The 14,680-nt window shown below is 39.4% G+C and overlaps 1 protein-coding gene and 1 pseudogene across 1 annotated transcript; both read right to left on the reverse strand.

The window, feature by feature from the left end:
* Window positions 1-3,890: 3,890 nt before the first annotated feature.
* Or10al4c (olfactory receptor family 10 subfamily AL member 4C) lies at window positions 3,891-4,856 on the reverse strand. The gene has a single exon (NM_001001111.1). The coding sequence runs from the start codon at window positions 4,854-4,856 to the stop codon at window positions 3,891-3,893; it is 966 nt and encodes a 321-aa protein (NP_001001111.1).
* Or10al4-ps1 (olfactory receptor family 10 subfamily AL member 4, pseudogene 1) lies at window positions 13,274-14,239 on the reverse strand (annotated as a pseudogene).

Consider the following 14,680-nt stretch of genomic DNA (forward strand, 5'->3'; position numbering starts at 1 on the left):
ATTGATGAGAGTGGGGTGTTGAAATCTCCCACTATTATTGTGTGAGGTGTAATGTGTGTTTTGAGCTTTAGTAAGGTTTCTTTTACGTATGTAGGTGCCCTTGTATTTGGGGCATAGATATTTAGGATTGAGAGTTCATCTTGGTGGATTTTTCCTTTGATGAATATGAAGTGTCCTTCCTTATCTTTTTTGATGACTTTTAGTTGGAAATTGATTTTATTTGATATTAGAATGGCTACTCCAGCTTGCTTCTTCTGACCATTTGCTTGGAAAGTTGTTTTCCAGCCTTTCACTCTGAGGTAGTGTCTGTCTTTGTCTCTGAGGTGTGTTTCCTGTAGGCAGCAGAATGCAGGGTCCTCGTTGCGTATCCAGTTTGTTAATCTATGTCTTTTTATTGGGGAGTTGAGGCCATTGATATTGAGAGATATTAAGGAATAGTGATTATTGTTTCCCTTTATATTCATATTTGGATGTGAGGTTATGTTTGTGTGCTTTCATTCTCTTTGTTTTGTTGCCAAGACGATTAGTTTCTTGCTTCTTCTAGGGTATAGCTTGCCTCCTTATGTTGGGCTTTACCATTTATTATCCTTTGTAGTGCTGGATTTGTAGAAAGATATTGTGTAAATTTGGTTTTGTCATGGAATATCTTGGTTTCTCCATCAATGTTAATTGAGAGTTTTGCTGGATACAGTAACCTGGGCTGGCATTTGTGTTCTCTTAGGGTCTGTATGACATCAGTCCAGGATCTTCTGGCCTTCATAGTTTCTGGCGAGAAGTCTGGTGTGATTCTGATAGGTCTCCCTTTATATGTTACTTGACCTTTTTCCCTTACTGCTTTTAATATTCTTTCTTTATTTTGTGCGTTTGGTGTTTTGACAATTATGTGACGGGAGGTGTTTCTTTTCTGGTCCAATCTATTTGGAGTTCTGTAGGCTTCTTGTATGCCTATGGGTATCTCTTTTTTTAGGTTCGGGAAGTTTTCTTCTATGATTTTGTTGAAGATATTTACTGGTCCTTTGAGCTGGGAGTCTTCACTCTCTTCTATACCTATTATCCTTAGGTTTGATCTTCTCATTGAGTCCTGGATTTCCTGTATGTTTTGGACCAGTAGCTTTTTCTGCTTTACATTATCTTTGACAGTTGAGTCAATGATTTCTATGGAATCTTCTGCTCCTGAGATTCTCTCTTCCATCTCTTGTATTCTGTTGGTGAAGCTTGTATCTACAGCTCCTTGTCTCTTCTTTTGGTTTTCTATATCCAGGGTTGTTTCCATGTGTTCTTTCTTGATTGCTTCTATTTCCATTTTTAATTCCTTCATCTGTTTGATTGTGTTTTCCTGGAATTCTTTCAGGGATTTTTGCCATTCCTCTCTGTAGGCCTCTACTTGTTTATTAATGATTTCCTGTGTTTCCCTAAGTGTGTTCATGTCTTTCTTGAAGTCCTCCAGCATCATGATCAAATATGATTTTGAAACTAGATCTTGCTTTTCTGGTGTGTTTGGATATTCCATGTTTGTTTTGGCGGGAGAATTGGGCTCCGATGATGGCATGCAGTCTTGGTTTCTGTTGCTTGGGTTCCTGCGCTTGCCTCTCGCCATCAGATTATCTCTAGTGTTACTTTGTTCTGCTATTTCTGACAGTGGCTAGACTGACCTATAAGCCTGTGTGTCAGGAGTGCTGTAGACCTGTTTTCCTCTCTTTCAGTCAGTTATGGGGACAGTGTGTTCTGCTTTCCGGCGTGTAGTTTTTCCTCTCTACAGGTCTTCAGCTGTTCCTGTGGGCCTGTGTCTTGAGTTCACCAGGCAGCTTTCTTGCAGCAGAAAATTTGGTCTTACCTGTGGTCCCGAGGCTCAGGTTCGCTCGTGGGGTGCTGCCCAGGGGCTCTCTGCAGCGGCAGCAACCAGGAAGACCTGTGCCGCCCCTTCCGGGAGCTTCAGTGCACCAGGGTTCCAGATGGTCTTTGGCTTTTTCCTCTGGCGTCCGAGATGTGTGTGCAGGGAGCAGTCTCTTCTGGTTTCCCAGGCTTGTCTGCCTCTCTGAAGGTTTAGCTCTCCCTCCCACGGGATTTGGGTGCAGAGAACTCAAATCAATACATTCTTATCACTGTGTACAAAGCTGAAGTCCAAGTGGATCAAAGACCTCCACATCAAACCAGATACACTCAAACTAATAGAAGTAAAAGTGGGGAAGAGTCACGAACACATGGGCACTGGGGAAAATATCCTGAACAAAACAACAATGGCTCATGCTCTAAGATCAAGAATCGACAAATGGGATCTCATAAAACTGCAAAGCTTCTGTAAGGCAAAGGACACTGTTGTTAGGACAAAACGGCAACCAACAGATTGGAAAAAGATCTTTACCAATCGTACATCTGATAGAGGGCTAATATCCAAAATATACAAAGAACACAAGAAGGTAGACCGCAGAGAGAAAATAACCCTATTAAAAAATGTGATAGAGAGCTAAACAAAACGTTCTCAGCTGAGGATTATCGAATGGCCAAAAACCACCTAAAGAAATGTTCAACATCCATAGTCATCAGGGAAATGCAAATCAAAACAACCCTGAGATTCCACCTCACACCAGTCAAAACCTCTAAGATAAAAAACTCAGGTGACAACAGATGCTGGCAAGGATGTGGAGAAATAGGAACACTCCTCCATTGTTGGTAGGATCGCAAACTGGTACAACCACTCTGGAAATCTGTCTGGAGGTTCCTCAGAAAATTGGACATTGCACTACCTGAGGATCCAGCTATACCTCTCTTGGGCATATACCCAAAAGATGCTCCTACATACAACAAAGACACATGCTCGACTATGTTCATAGGAGCCTTATTTATAATAGCCAGAAGCTGGAGAGAAACCAGAAACCTTCAACAGGGGAATGGATTCAAAAAATGTAGTACATCACTCAGCTATAAAAAACAATGACTTCGTGAAATTCATAGGCAAATGGAATAAATTAGAAAATATCATCCTGAGTGAGGCTACTCAATAAGACAAAAACACACTTGGTATAAACTTATTGATAAGTGTATATTAGCCAAAAAGCTCAATCACTCAAGATGCAATCCACAGACCACAGGAAGCTCAATAAGAAGGATGACCATAATGTGGATGCTCCCACTCTTTAAAAGGCTGAAAATGTGCATAGGAGTGGATATGGGAGCAAAGATCAGATCAGCAACTCAAGGAATGGCCATTCAGAGCCTGACCCACATGTGACCCATAACTACATAAGATTGATGAAGCTAAAAAAATGCATGCTGAAGGGGACTGGATATAGATCTCTCCTGAGAGATACATTCAGAGCATGTCCAATACAGAGGTCAATGCTAGCAGCAAACCACAGAACTGAGAATAGGACCCACTTTGGGGGAATTAGAGGAAGTATTGAAAGAGTTGAAGGAGCTTTCAACCCCATAGAAACAACATTGCCAACCAACCAGGACTTCCAGTGACTAAACCACTAATGAAAGAATATACATGGACTGACCCAGGGCTCCAACTGCATATGTAGCAGAGAATAACCTTGATGGGGCACCATTGGAAGGGAAAGCCCTTGGTCTTGCCAAGGTTGGTCCCCCAGTACAGGGGAATATGGGGAGGGCAATAAGGAGATGTATAGGGGTAATACCCAAATGGGGAGGAGAGGGAATGGGTGCTTATGTACATGAAACTGGGAAGGGGAATAGCCTTTAAAAGGTAAGTAAAGAAATATATCTAATAAAAAATTAAAGAAAAAAGAAAATAGAGCTGAGTACAGAGGTACCTTCATAATTACAAAGAGACTCAAAATAAGGCAAACAGAAGAATGTACCAATTTTTCTTTGTTTAATCTGGCTCTTTGCACATTTTTATTAACTAGAAGCGTTTCATGGTTCTGTTACGTATTTATTGACAGAATTTTTTCCAGGCCCAGAGTTCTTTTCAGTGCTGCCTTGACTTCCTTATTCCTTAAACTATAGATGATAGGGTTCAGCATGGATGTCACTGCTGTGTAGAAGAGGGCCAAGAGTTTGTCCGTTCCTGGTGAGTGGCTAGACTTAGGCCTCAAATAGGTAACAGATCCTGAACCATAAAAAAGTGTGACTACAAGTAGGTGGGAGGAACAGGTTGAAAGGGCTTTGTGGCGCCCCTCAGGTGAAGGCATCACCAGCACTGCAACGAGAATTCTGACATAGGAATAAATGATCAGCAAAAAAGGGCTAGATATGCAGAGGACAACTACCACAAAGGTGGAAGCCTCAATTTGGGATGTATCACCACAGGCAAGTGCCAGGAGAGGTGGAAGGTCACAGAAGAAGTGGTCTATCTCACAGGGTCCACAGAAGTTCAAGGAGAAAATAAAATTGGTCTGTCCCAGACCTACTATGCATCCCATCACCCATGAAACAATTGCCAAGTGGGCACATACCTCACGACTCATTCGGGTTGCATAGTGGAGTGGGGAACATATAGCCATATAGCGGTCAAAGGCCATGGCTGCCAATAGGCAGCACTCAGTTATACCAAAGAATATGAAGAAAAACATCTGTGTGGCACATCCCACCTGAGAGATCTCTCGGGCCTCACTCACAAGACTCTGCAGCATCTTGGGTATGACAGAGCAAGTATAGCCAATCTCCAGGAGAGACAAGTTGGCCAGAAAGAAGTACATGGGGGTGTGTAGAGATGGACTGGTATAAATAGCAAGGGCTATGAGAGCATTTCCTGTTAGTGATACTAAGAACATGAGAAGGATGAGGGTGAACAGGAGGAAGCATTCTCCAGGGACCTCAGAGAACTTGGTAAATGCAAAGCGTTTGACAGACAAACTATTCTCCTGCCACAGCGAACAGTTGACACTCATCTCCTGAAAGAAAGGACAAAATTGTTACAAGAATTCTTGCAGACTAGGGAAATTATTCAGACACTATCTCTCTATCTGTCTTTTTCTCCCCAAGTTTCTCTCCCTCCCTCTCGTGTGTGTGTGTGTGTGTGTGTGTGTGTTTGTGTAATCAATATATGGACATACATGTGCTTAAAATGTTCAAATACCAATTTCAAGTATTTTTTACCCTATCGTGTCTGCCCTATTTGTTGAAACAGGGTTGGTTACTTGACCTGAAGGTACTTGTTTTTGCTAGACTGCATCAGGAATCCACCTTCATAGGAATTTGCCTTTCATTCCCGTAGTGTTGGAATTATATAAATATTGGATGGCTCAGTCTTTCCTGGGTACTGTGGGTCTAAACTCCATTCCCCATACCTGAACAACAAGTGCACTAACTACTGAACTATTTCTATAGCACATCATTTTACTAATTCTAGAGCCTTCGGTAAATTTGAAATTTGTTAATTGAAGAATTTAAAATTTTTTTTAAAAAAATTCCGAAATCAACACTCAACTCAAAGTTTTTTTTTTAAATCAATCCTTTCCCTATTCAGAATACTAGATGATTCTTTTTACAGTATATTCTTACTTGTCAACCATTAAATGACAAAATATTAACAGGGAAAGCTGGTATAACCTTTACTCCCAAGAATTGTGTGGTGGAGGCAGAAGGTCGCTGTGAGTTAAATGACAGCCTAGGTTACAGAGTGATACTGCGCTAACAATGACAACAGGTAAAGTGATGGTCAGTTGTCCATTCAGGTTCCCTTTAGTCAACTGTCAATTAGAGTATGAGAAGGTCCTTTCACATTTATTTTTGTTTCCTCATTCCTGTTAGCACTTGCTCTCTTTAACCATTCTCTCTCTCTCTCTCTCTCTCTCTCTCTCTCTCTCTCTCTCTCTCTCTCTTTCTCTTTCGACATGCTCTCATTTTGTACATACCATTTTCAACTCAAAATTTTCTTATTGAGTCCTGTTTTCTTCTCAGACATATTTTTTTGGAGTTTATAGACTCTTGTCAGTTAATTATACAGGTCTGTGTATACCTATTGTATATTTTCCCATCTGGAAGGAGCTACACACTTTCCTCAGTCACATAGATATAGAAGTCAAGGGAGAAATGTAGCCATAAAAAGGAATATCTGAGTAGGGCTTAACTGGTAACTTTAAAAAAATGTCCTTTGTATATAGCCTCATCCCAATTATCTCCAGCAGCCCAATGCAAACGTTTGCAATATTGATGAGTGCCCATGAGACAGGGGAAATGGAGGCAGTCCTTGTGGAGGAACTGATGACAGTAAATACTGGCAACAGAACAGCCTGTGCATATTTTTTCATTTTATACTTTTAGTACTTGTAGGTCAAATTAAAAAAATAAAGCTTGTCATAAGTGTATTTCATACTTTCCAAAGTTCAGAGTCAAATAAAAATTGGAACATCAGAAGGTCTCTAAATACTTTAAAAACTATTATCTAATACAAATGCTATTCTGTTGAGATATTAAAAAAATACTAAATCACACAAAATGAAGTAAAAAATTTGAAATCAGTACAAATTTCCCTCCTTGTTATTTGAAAGTATATTGAAAGAGGCAAAATCTGCCTAAATTTTCTATTGCTTTTAGGTCTCCATCAGATGTCGAGTTCATCCTCAGGATGTGCCAAGATCAATGTAGTGGAATTCTATTTGAGATTCATACAAGAAAGTTCTATTTTCACAATGACCCAGGAAAGGAGAAGGATGTTTCAGGTCCTGTCTGTAGACACATAGAGGTCTACATCTCAAGGCTCTTCAGACATGGAAGAGTCAGAATAGGCTGCAATGGATAAGCCTGTGTCTCTAATCTTAAAGTAATCTTCAAGTAAAATTTCAGATTCATCTATGTGAGCTGTTTCACCTTAAAGCTGCAAATGTTTTCAAGTCCAGTGTGAATAAACAGTAAAATGTTCAGTAAAGTGCAAAAGTGCCTGCCCTGAGAAGTCTGTGTTGACCAATCTAGTAACAGAATGAGGCCACGAACACAGTGTTATAATGTAATATTTTCCATATCCATTATGAGTCCGGTTTAATACATAGATCTTCAATGTTATAAAGATGTTGTGTGTAGTAAACACTGGATGGCTTTAAAAGATTAGAAATATTCATTGGTGGGCTTTATTCCTTGTCTCATCTCATTTCATCTCATTTCTGTCTCTGTCTCTGTCTCTGTCTCTGTCTCTGTCTCTCTCTCCATCTCTCCCTCCCTCCCTCCCTAAATGTCTTTTTTCTTTTTGTGAACTGATGGAAAGGATGATACCCTGACAACATTGTTTCTGTAATATAGCAGTGTCTGTGTGCAGAAATTTCTAGGAAATACTCATCATCACCACCATGTAGTCAATATTGCTAAAATTCTATAAGAGTACATAAAATTTATGAAGATTGTTTGAAAAAAGATCATTAGGAGGCTCACCCCTGACTTCTTGTGAGTTTTCTCACCCACCAAAGGACCATTCATCACCAGCTGAGTAACATGTTAGCTCAACACAATAGAAATTCTTCGATTTCCTAACTATATTACAGTGCACTGTGTAATGAGGATGTCTCCACATTACAGCATTGGGATGTGTTGACTTCCCATAGACTTAAGCTATTTTCTGACAAAGAAGCCAGGATTCTGAGTTGACTGTTATGTTCCTCCAAGACGGAGACATTAAATAAAATAACAGCAAGAACTCAAAATGCTTTGAGTATCAGTTGTTCATTTTTACACTTTCTTTCACTTTCTCTAAGTGCACTATTGACAACTTAGTTGTGGCACATACCTTCAATCCCAGCACAAGATGGGAGAATTTCTCCTTTTGCTTCTGATTAGCCACCTTCTGGCTTTCTCTATGCCCTCTCCTTAGCAGATTCTCATTACCATCTTTAAGCCTGTGCATTAAAAAACCTTTGTTGCAGTAAATAATCACATCTGAGGTCAGGAGGCCTCTGTGTCCCAGGAGAGAACATTATGTCCTTTGAGGCAATAATTCAGCATCTCACAAACACACACACACACATGAAAGATTATATATAATATATGTATATATGTATATATGTAGATAGATAGATGATAGGTAAATAGATGATGACAGATGATAGATATACAGATAGATAGATGGATGGATAGATAGATAGATAGATAGATAGATAGATAGATAGATAGATAGATAGAGGTTATATTAGTCACAGATTTTCACATTCTTGAAAACAATGATTATAAATATATTTCACTGCCATCCTCTGTGCTCTGAGATCTGATCTTCCCACTCTCCCCAGGAGACTTTGGAATTTCTTTTCCCCCTGAAGAGTGTCAGGAGGCATCTGAGTCTCCTCATGAGAGACTGGATAGCTCTGTTGGAGTTTGCAGACAAATGCTGATTTGGAAAGAAAAGAAGTGAATGTAATTGGTGTTCAAATCAGAAATATATGTAAGGAATTATGCAATTTCATGATAACTGCTCTCACAAAATTTCCTCATCCTGTGATGTGAAATGAAACATAGTATCGTAATTTATTATTTGATATTGGAAAATATTAATATGAATTATTAAAGTTTTCCACTTCGCAAGAGTTATCTAAAATACTCATGAAAACTACATAATTAAATTTCATGTCATCTTTTGATGAAACTAACATTTGCTCTGTTTTTATAAATTATTTAGTTTAATAAATTTGACCCTTTCTTAGTCATATGTGATTTTGGCTATGTTTCTAATTATTTTTATCAAAAGTAGGTCCAATAAAAAAGATGAAAGTAGAGTATTAATGTGGAAGATATGATTAAGATACTGAACACTTATTAAAAAAACAATAGCTGAATATCTAAGGTTTTAGTGATGCAAAATAGGAATGGTAGGGAGAATAATTTACTCTCTCAAGTGGGACATTCTCTTTGTCATCTCACTCTGCCGTGACTAGCACAGTACCATATACAGTACATACTATCTCAACCTAGGACATTATGGTTCACATATTTTTGCATATAGTTTTCTGAATTAAACCATAATTGCTTTAAATTATTTTTAACTTAGGTATAAGTAGTTATTATTGTGAGAATGAGATATGGAGCCAAGGGGATTTCCATTAGTTTTACAGGGGGTTGAACAATAAGGTTTTTTTTCTCTTTCATAGGTCCTTGCTCCTCACAATAACAGAATAAGAACTAACACATGAAACATAATAACTCCATTTAGTTTGAGAATATATCTCAGTTTCTCTTGTATCTAGGTGCATCCATAACTAATTCTGGCCAATAGGATGACAAGTACAATTCGTTAAATTACATTATATTTGTTGATTGTCTCATTTCTTATGCTACTGGAGTCTTTTTTTAGTAAAACTTTATTTATGGTGAGCAATCCTACAAATCTATTCATACAAAATCATAAACTAGGGGTTGAGAAAAGGCTCAACAGAGAAAGCTGTGGAAGGTTCAACTCTAACATCCATATCCAGCTCTAGGGTATCTGATGCTGCCGGACTCCAGGCACCAATTCCTAGATGCAAATAATTCCTTCTCTCTCTCTCTCTCTCTCTCTCTCTCTCTCTCTCTCTCTCTCTCTCTCTCTCCCTCCCTCCCTCCCTCCCTCTCTCTCTTTCTCTCTCTCTCTCTCTCTCTCTCTCTCTCACAGACACACACACACACATACACAATTTCATTAACTTAAAAGCAAAGTCATAAGCCAATTCAGAAGTCGTTGTGTACAGCTGTAATCCTAGCATTTGGAGAGCCAAAGATAAATATTGAATCAGGAGTTCAAGGCCAGCCTCACCTATGTAAGATGCTGTAATAATCATATTATGATGGATGTGGCAATGCACACCTTGAATCCTAGCACTGGGCAGACAGAAGTAGGTGGATCATTGTGAGTTCATAGCAGGCCTGATGATGATGATGATGATGATGATGATGATGATGATGATGATGATGAAAAGAATAAAAGACAGAAAAACTTCCACAGAAATTCTTGAAAATATTTTTATGTTTAATTTAATATTTAAAGCAAATCATGTTAAATCTAAAGAGTTCAGTGTATGGTAATATTCATACATTTTTTGGTATGTATAGGTCACAAAAGAACTCAGAAATTTGTTGTATGTGGTATTATTTAATAAAAATACGAGCATTACTGAAATAAGATCCTTTCATACAGTTATTAGGGAATAAAGAGTCATGTGAGAAATGCCTGAATAAAGAGCAGAAATCATAGGGACCGGTGTCTAGAATTTACAGGACTTCTGAGATATAACTTGGCAATTTAGATTGACATCTTGGATAAACATAAAGGAAAATCTCTCTACAGTCTTGCACATTTTTCTCACATTTTTTAGTATTTGATTTCATTTCAGAATTAACTGGAAAATGTGGAGGAAATGGACAATTTTCTAGACAGATTCCAGGTACCAAAGTTAAATCGTGAACAAATAAAGCATCTAAACAACCCCATAACTCCTAAAAAATAGAAGCAGTTATTGAAAGTCTCCCAACCAAAAATAGCCAAGTCCAGATGGGTTCAGTGCAGAATTCTATGAGACCTTCATAGAAGACCTCATATCAATACTGTCCAAATTATTCCACAAAGTAGGAACAGATGGAGCACTAACAAATTCTTTCTATGAAGCCAAAATTACTCTTATACCAAAACCACACAAAGACCCAACAAAGAAAAATATATCGAATAAAAAATTAAAGAAAAAAAAGAAAATAGAGCTGAGTACAGAGGTACCTTCAAAATTACAAAGAGACTCAACATAAGGCAGACAGAAGAATGTACCAGTTTTTCTTTGTTTAATATAGGTCTTTGCACAGTTTTTTTTGGGGGGGTTGTGGTACTTTTATTTGGTTTGGAGAGTAGTACATTTAATCATTTAACATTTTATATGTCAGTTATATATTTAATACATAATACAATGATGGTTTCAATCATGCATAGAATTACATATGTGTTTCCAATTAGTTTTCCCTAAAGGTAAGCAAGAAGAAGAGAATTAAGTGACAAGGAACCCCTGTAATTCCACAATGTAACCTAGTGAAACATACCCTGAGAAAAACGACCTGTGTTTGCTTCCTGCATGACACTCATTTCATATTGGGAAGAGCAAGATTTCTGATCTCACAGATGTAGATAGGACCCAAGAATGAGCTGGTCAGAAACTTCCGTGTGATGTTCTGGCTCTCCACACATAGAAGAACTGTACCTGCCGACATCAAATTTCCCCAGTCTTCAGTGTTCTGTTCCTCTCTGTTCATTGTGGCATCTGTCCTTTGCATTTCTTTAGGACATATTCCATTAATATTTTCTAATTAATGTAGAATCTTCTGTCATCCAATGTATTCTGACCACAGTTTCTCCTACCACCACTACCACAGGCTACCCCTGATCCCTACTATCTTCCTCTTCTTCAGAACTATTCCCCATCCTCTGTTTTGTCTTCAGAAATAAGCAGAGCTCCAAGAAAAGATAGACAAACAAGGTATAAAAAGGCAAGGCAATGAACCTCATATTGAGGCTGGAAAATGCAAGTCAATAGTAGAAAAGCATTTCAAAAACAGGCGAAGGAGAGAGAGCTACACCTGTTTCTACTATTAGTAATCCCAAAAATATCACCAAGCAAAAAGTTGTAACAGCAGCAAAAGAAGTGCCTGTTATTTAAGTGTTGCAAAGTCTTGCTGACAAGGTCCTTTAAGGTGCATGTTCCCTCTCATTGAGTGGGGTAAAGGTAACTCAATATTGTTTGGCCAGTCATAGAGTTTGTTACTAACCTACCACTGCACATCCTTCATTCAGGACAGATTTTGGGTGGAGGGTTGTTTAGCTCTTTGGTGTACTTTTTTTTCTATTTCTGTTGGCTTTAGAGAACTTTCTCATGCCCAAGAGACTACAACTTAGGAGTAAGCTGTAGAAGCCTGATTGAGAACTCTACAATCAGTGAGCTGTGTAAAAGTTTTTCTCAGCAATGTGGCCTTCCTGCCATTTTCACAGAGCACACTTTTGTCCTAGTTTCAGTCTGGGTTGTTGAGGAATCTCCATGGGACCTCTTTGGGAACAATTCAATGAAATGTAATTCACCACTGAAGCTTTGCCTGTCTACAAAGAGTGGTCAGTTCAGGGTCTGTATTTTCCAATATTAGGAGTGCTCACTAAAGTCACCTTCATAGATTCCAGGAAGATACCAGTGCTCTAGGTATACACCTCAATTACCCTGCGTCCCCTACTTCCAGCTGTTCCTCCATGCACTGCACTTTCTCTGCCTCCCCAACTGATCCCTCCTTTTCCTGTGCCCATTCACCATAGCCAACCCTCAGATTATTTTTCTTTCTCCTTTCCAGAGAGATCCATGTTTCCCTGTACAATCTTCCTCTTTCCCTGTCTGTTCTGGGTCTGTAGACTGTAGGTGACTTATCATTCACCTAATACCTACTGTCAATTAATAAGTGAAAGCATGCCATGTTCATGTTTCTGCGTTTTGGCTACCCCACTTAAGGTTGGAGTTTTTTCTAGTTCTATCTTTTTTTTTTCTGTAAATTTTGTAAGTAATTTTTTCCTTTTTTTTGGGTTTCTTTTTGTTTTTTCTTTTTTCTTTTCCTTTATTAACTTGAGTATTTCTTATTTACATTTCGATTGTTATTCTCCCTCCTCTTCTATATGGGCTTCGCCTCCCCATCCTCCACCCATTACCACCCTCCCCCCAACAATCACGTTCACTGGGGGTTCAGTCTTGGCAGGACGAAGGGCTCCCCCTTCCACTGGTGCTCTTACTAGGCTATTCATTGCTACCTATGAGGTTGGAGCCCAGGGTCAGTCCATGTATAGTCTTTGGGTAGTGGCTTAGTCCCTGGAAGCTCTGCTTGGTTGGCATTGTTGTTCATGTGGGGTCTCAAGCCCCTTCAAGCTCTTCCAGTCCTTTCTCTGAGTCCTTCAACGGGAGTCAGTGGATTGCTGCTGGCATTCGCCTATGTATTTGCAGTATTCTAGGTGTGTCTCTCAGGAGAGATCTTCATCCGGTTCCTGTCAGCCTGCACTTCTTTGCTTAATCCATCTTATCTAATTGGGTGGCTATATATGTATGGGCCAATTATGGGGCAGGCTCTGAATGGGTGTTCCTTCTGCTTCTGTTCTAAACTTTGCCTCCCTATTCCCTGCCAAGGGTATTCTTGTTCCCCTTTTAAAGAAGGAGTGAAGCATTTGCATTTTGGTCATCCTTCTTGAGTTTCATGTGTTCTGTGTATCTAGGGTAATTCAAGCATTTGGGCTAATACCCACTTATCAATGAGTGCATACCATGTGTGTTTTTCTGCGATTGGGTTACCTCACTCAGGATGATATTTTCCAGTTCCATAAATTAATTAGCAGCTTTGCATGGTTTTCTTACCTATTAATTGACAGAATTTTTTTCAGGCCCAGAGTTCTTCTCAGTGCTGCCTTGACTTCCTTGTTCCTTAAACTATAGATGATAGGGTTCAGCATGGATGTCACTACTGTGTAGAAGAGGGCCAAGAATTTGTCCATTCCTGGTGAGTGGCTAGACTTGGGCCTCAAATAGGTAATACATGCTGAGCCATAAAAAAGTGTGACTACAAGTAGGTGAGACGAACAGGTGGAAAGAGCTTTATGGCGCCCCTCAGGTGAAGGCATCATAAGCACTGCAATGAGAATTTTGACATAAGAATAAATGATCAGCAAAAATGGGCTAGATATGCAGAGGACTGCTACCACAAAGATGGCAGCCTCGTTTTGGGATGTATCTCCACAGGCAAGTGCCAGGAGAGGTGGAAGGTCACAGAAGAAGTGGTCTATTTCACAGGGTCCACAGAAGTTCAAGGAGAAAATAAAATTGGTTTGTCCCAGACTTACTATGCATCCCATTCCCCATGAAACAATTGCCAAATGGGCACATACCTCACGACTCATTCGGGTTGCATAGTGGAGTGGGGAGCATATGGCCATGCAGCGGTCAAAGGCCATGGCTGCCAATAGGCAGCACTCAGTTATACCAAAAAATGCGAAAAAAAACATCTGTGTGGCACATCCCTCCCGAGAGATCTCTCTGGCCTCACTCACAAGGCTCTGCAGCATCTTGGGTATGACAGAGCAAGTATAGCCAATCTCCAGGAGAGACAAGTTGGCCAGAAAGAAGTACATGGGGGTGTGTAGAGATGGACTGGTACAAATAGCAAGGACTATGAGAGTATTTCCTGTTACTGATACTAAGAACATGAGAAGGATGAGGTTGAACAGGAGGAAGCATTCTCCAGGGACCTCAGAGAACTTGGCAAATGCAAAGTGTTTGACAGTCAAACTATTCTCCTGCCACAGAGAACAGTTGACAGTCATCTCCTGAAAGAAAGGACAAAATTATTAAAAGAATTCTTTCTGATTAGGGAAATTATTCAGACTTTATCTCTCTATGTCTCTTTCTCCCCAAGTCTCTCTCTCTCTCTCTCGTGTGTGTGTGTGTGTGTGTGTGTGTGTGTGTGTGTGTGTGTGTAATAAATACATGGATGTGATGTGCTTGTAATGTTCGTATACCAATTTCGAGTATGTTTCTACCTATAGTGTCTGCCTTATTTGTTGAAACAGGGTCTATTACTTGACCTAAAGCTACTTGTTTTTGCTAGACTGAGTCAGGAATCCACCTTCTTGTGCTTTTTATACCCTTACTGTTGGAATTATATAAATGTTGCATGACTCAGTGCTGGGTACTGTGTGTCCAAACTCCACTCCTCACACCTGAACAAGTCCACTAATTACTGAACTATTTCTACAGCATATCAT

This window comes from Rattus norvegicus, chromosome 20 (assembly GCF_036323735.1).
Source record: "Rattus norvegicus strain BN/NHsdMcwi chromosome 20, GRCr8, whole genome shotgun sequence".
NCBI classification, from domain to species: Eukaryota; Metazoa; Chordata; class Mammalia; order Rodentia; family Muridae; genus Rattus; species Rattus norvegicus.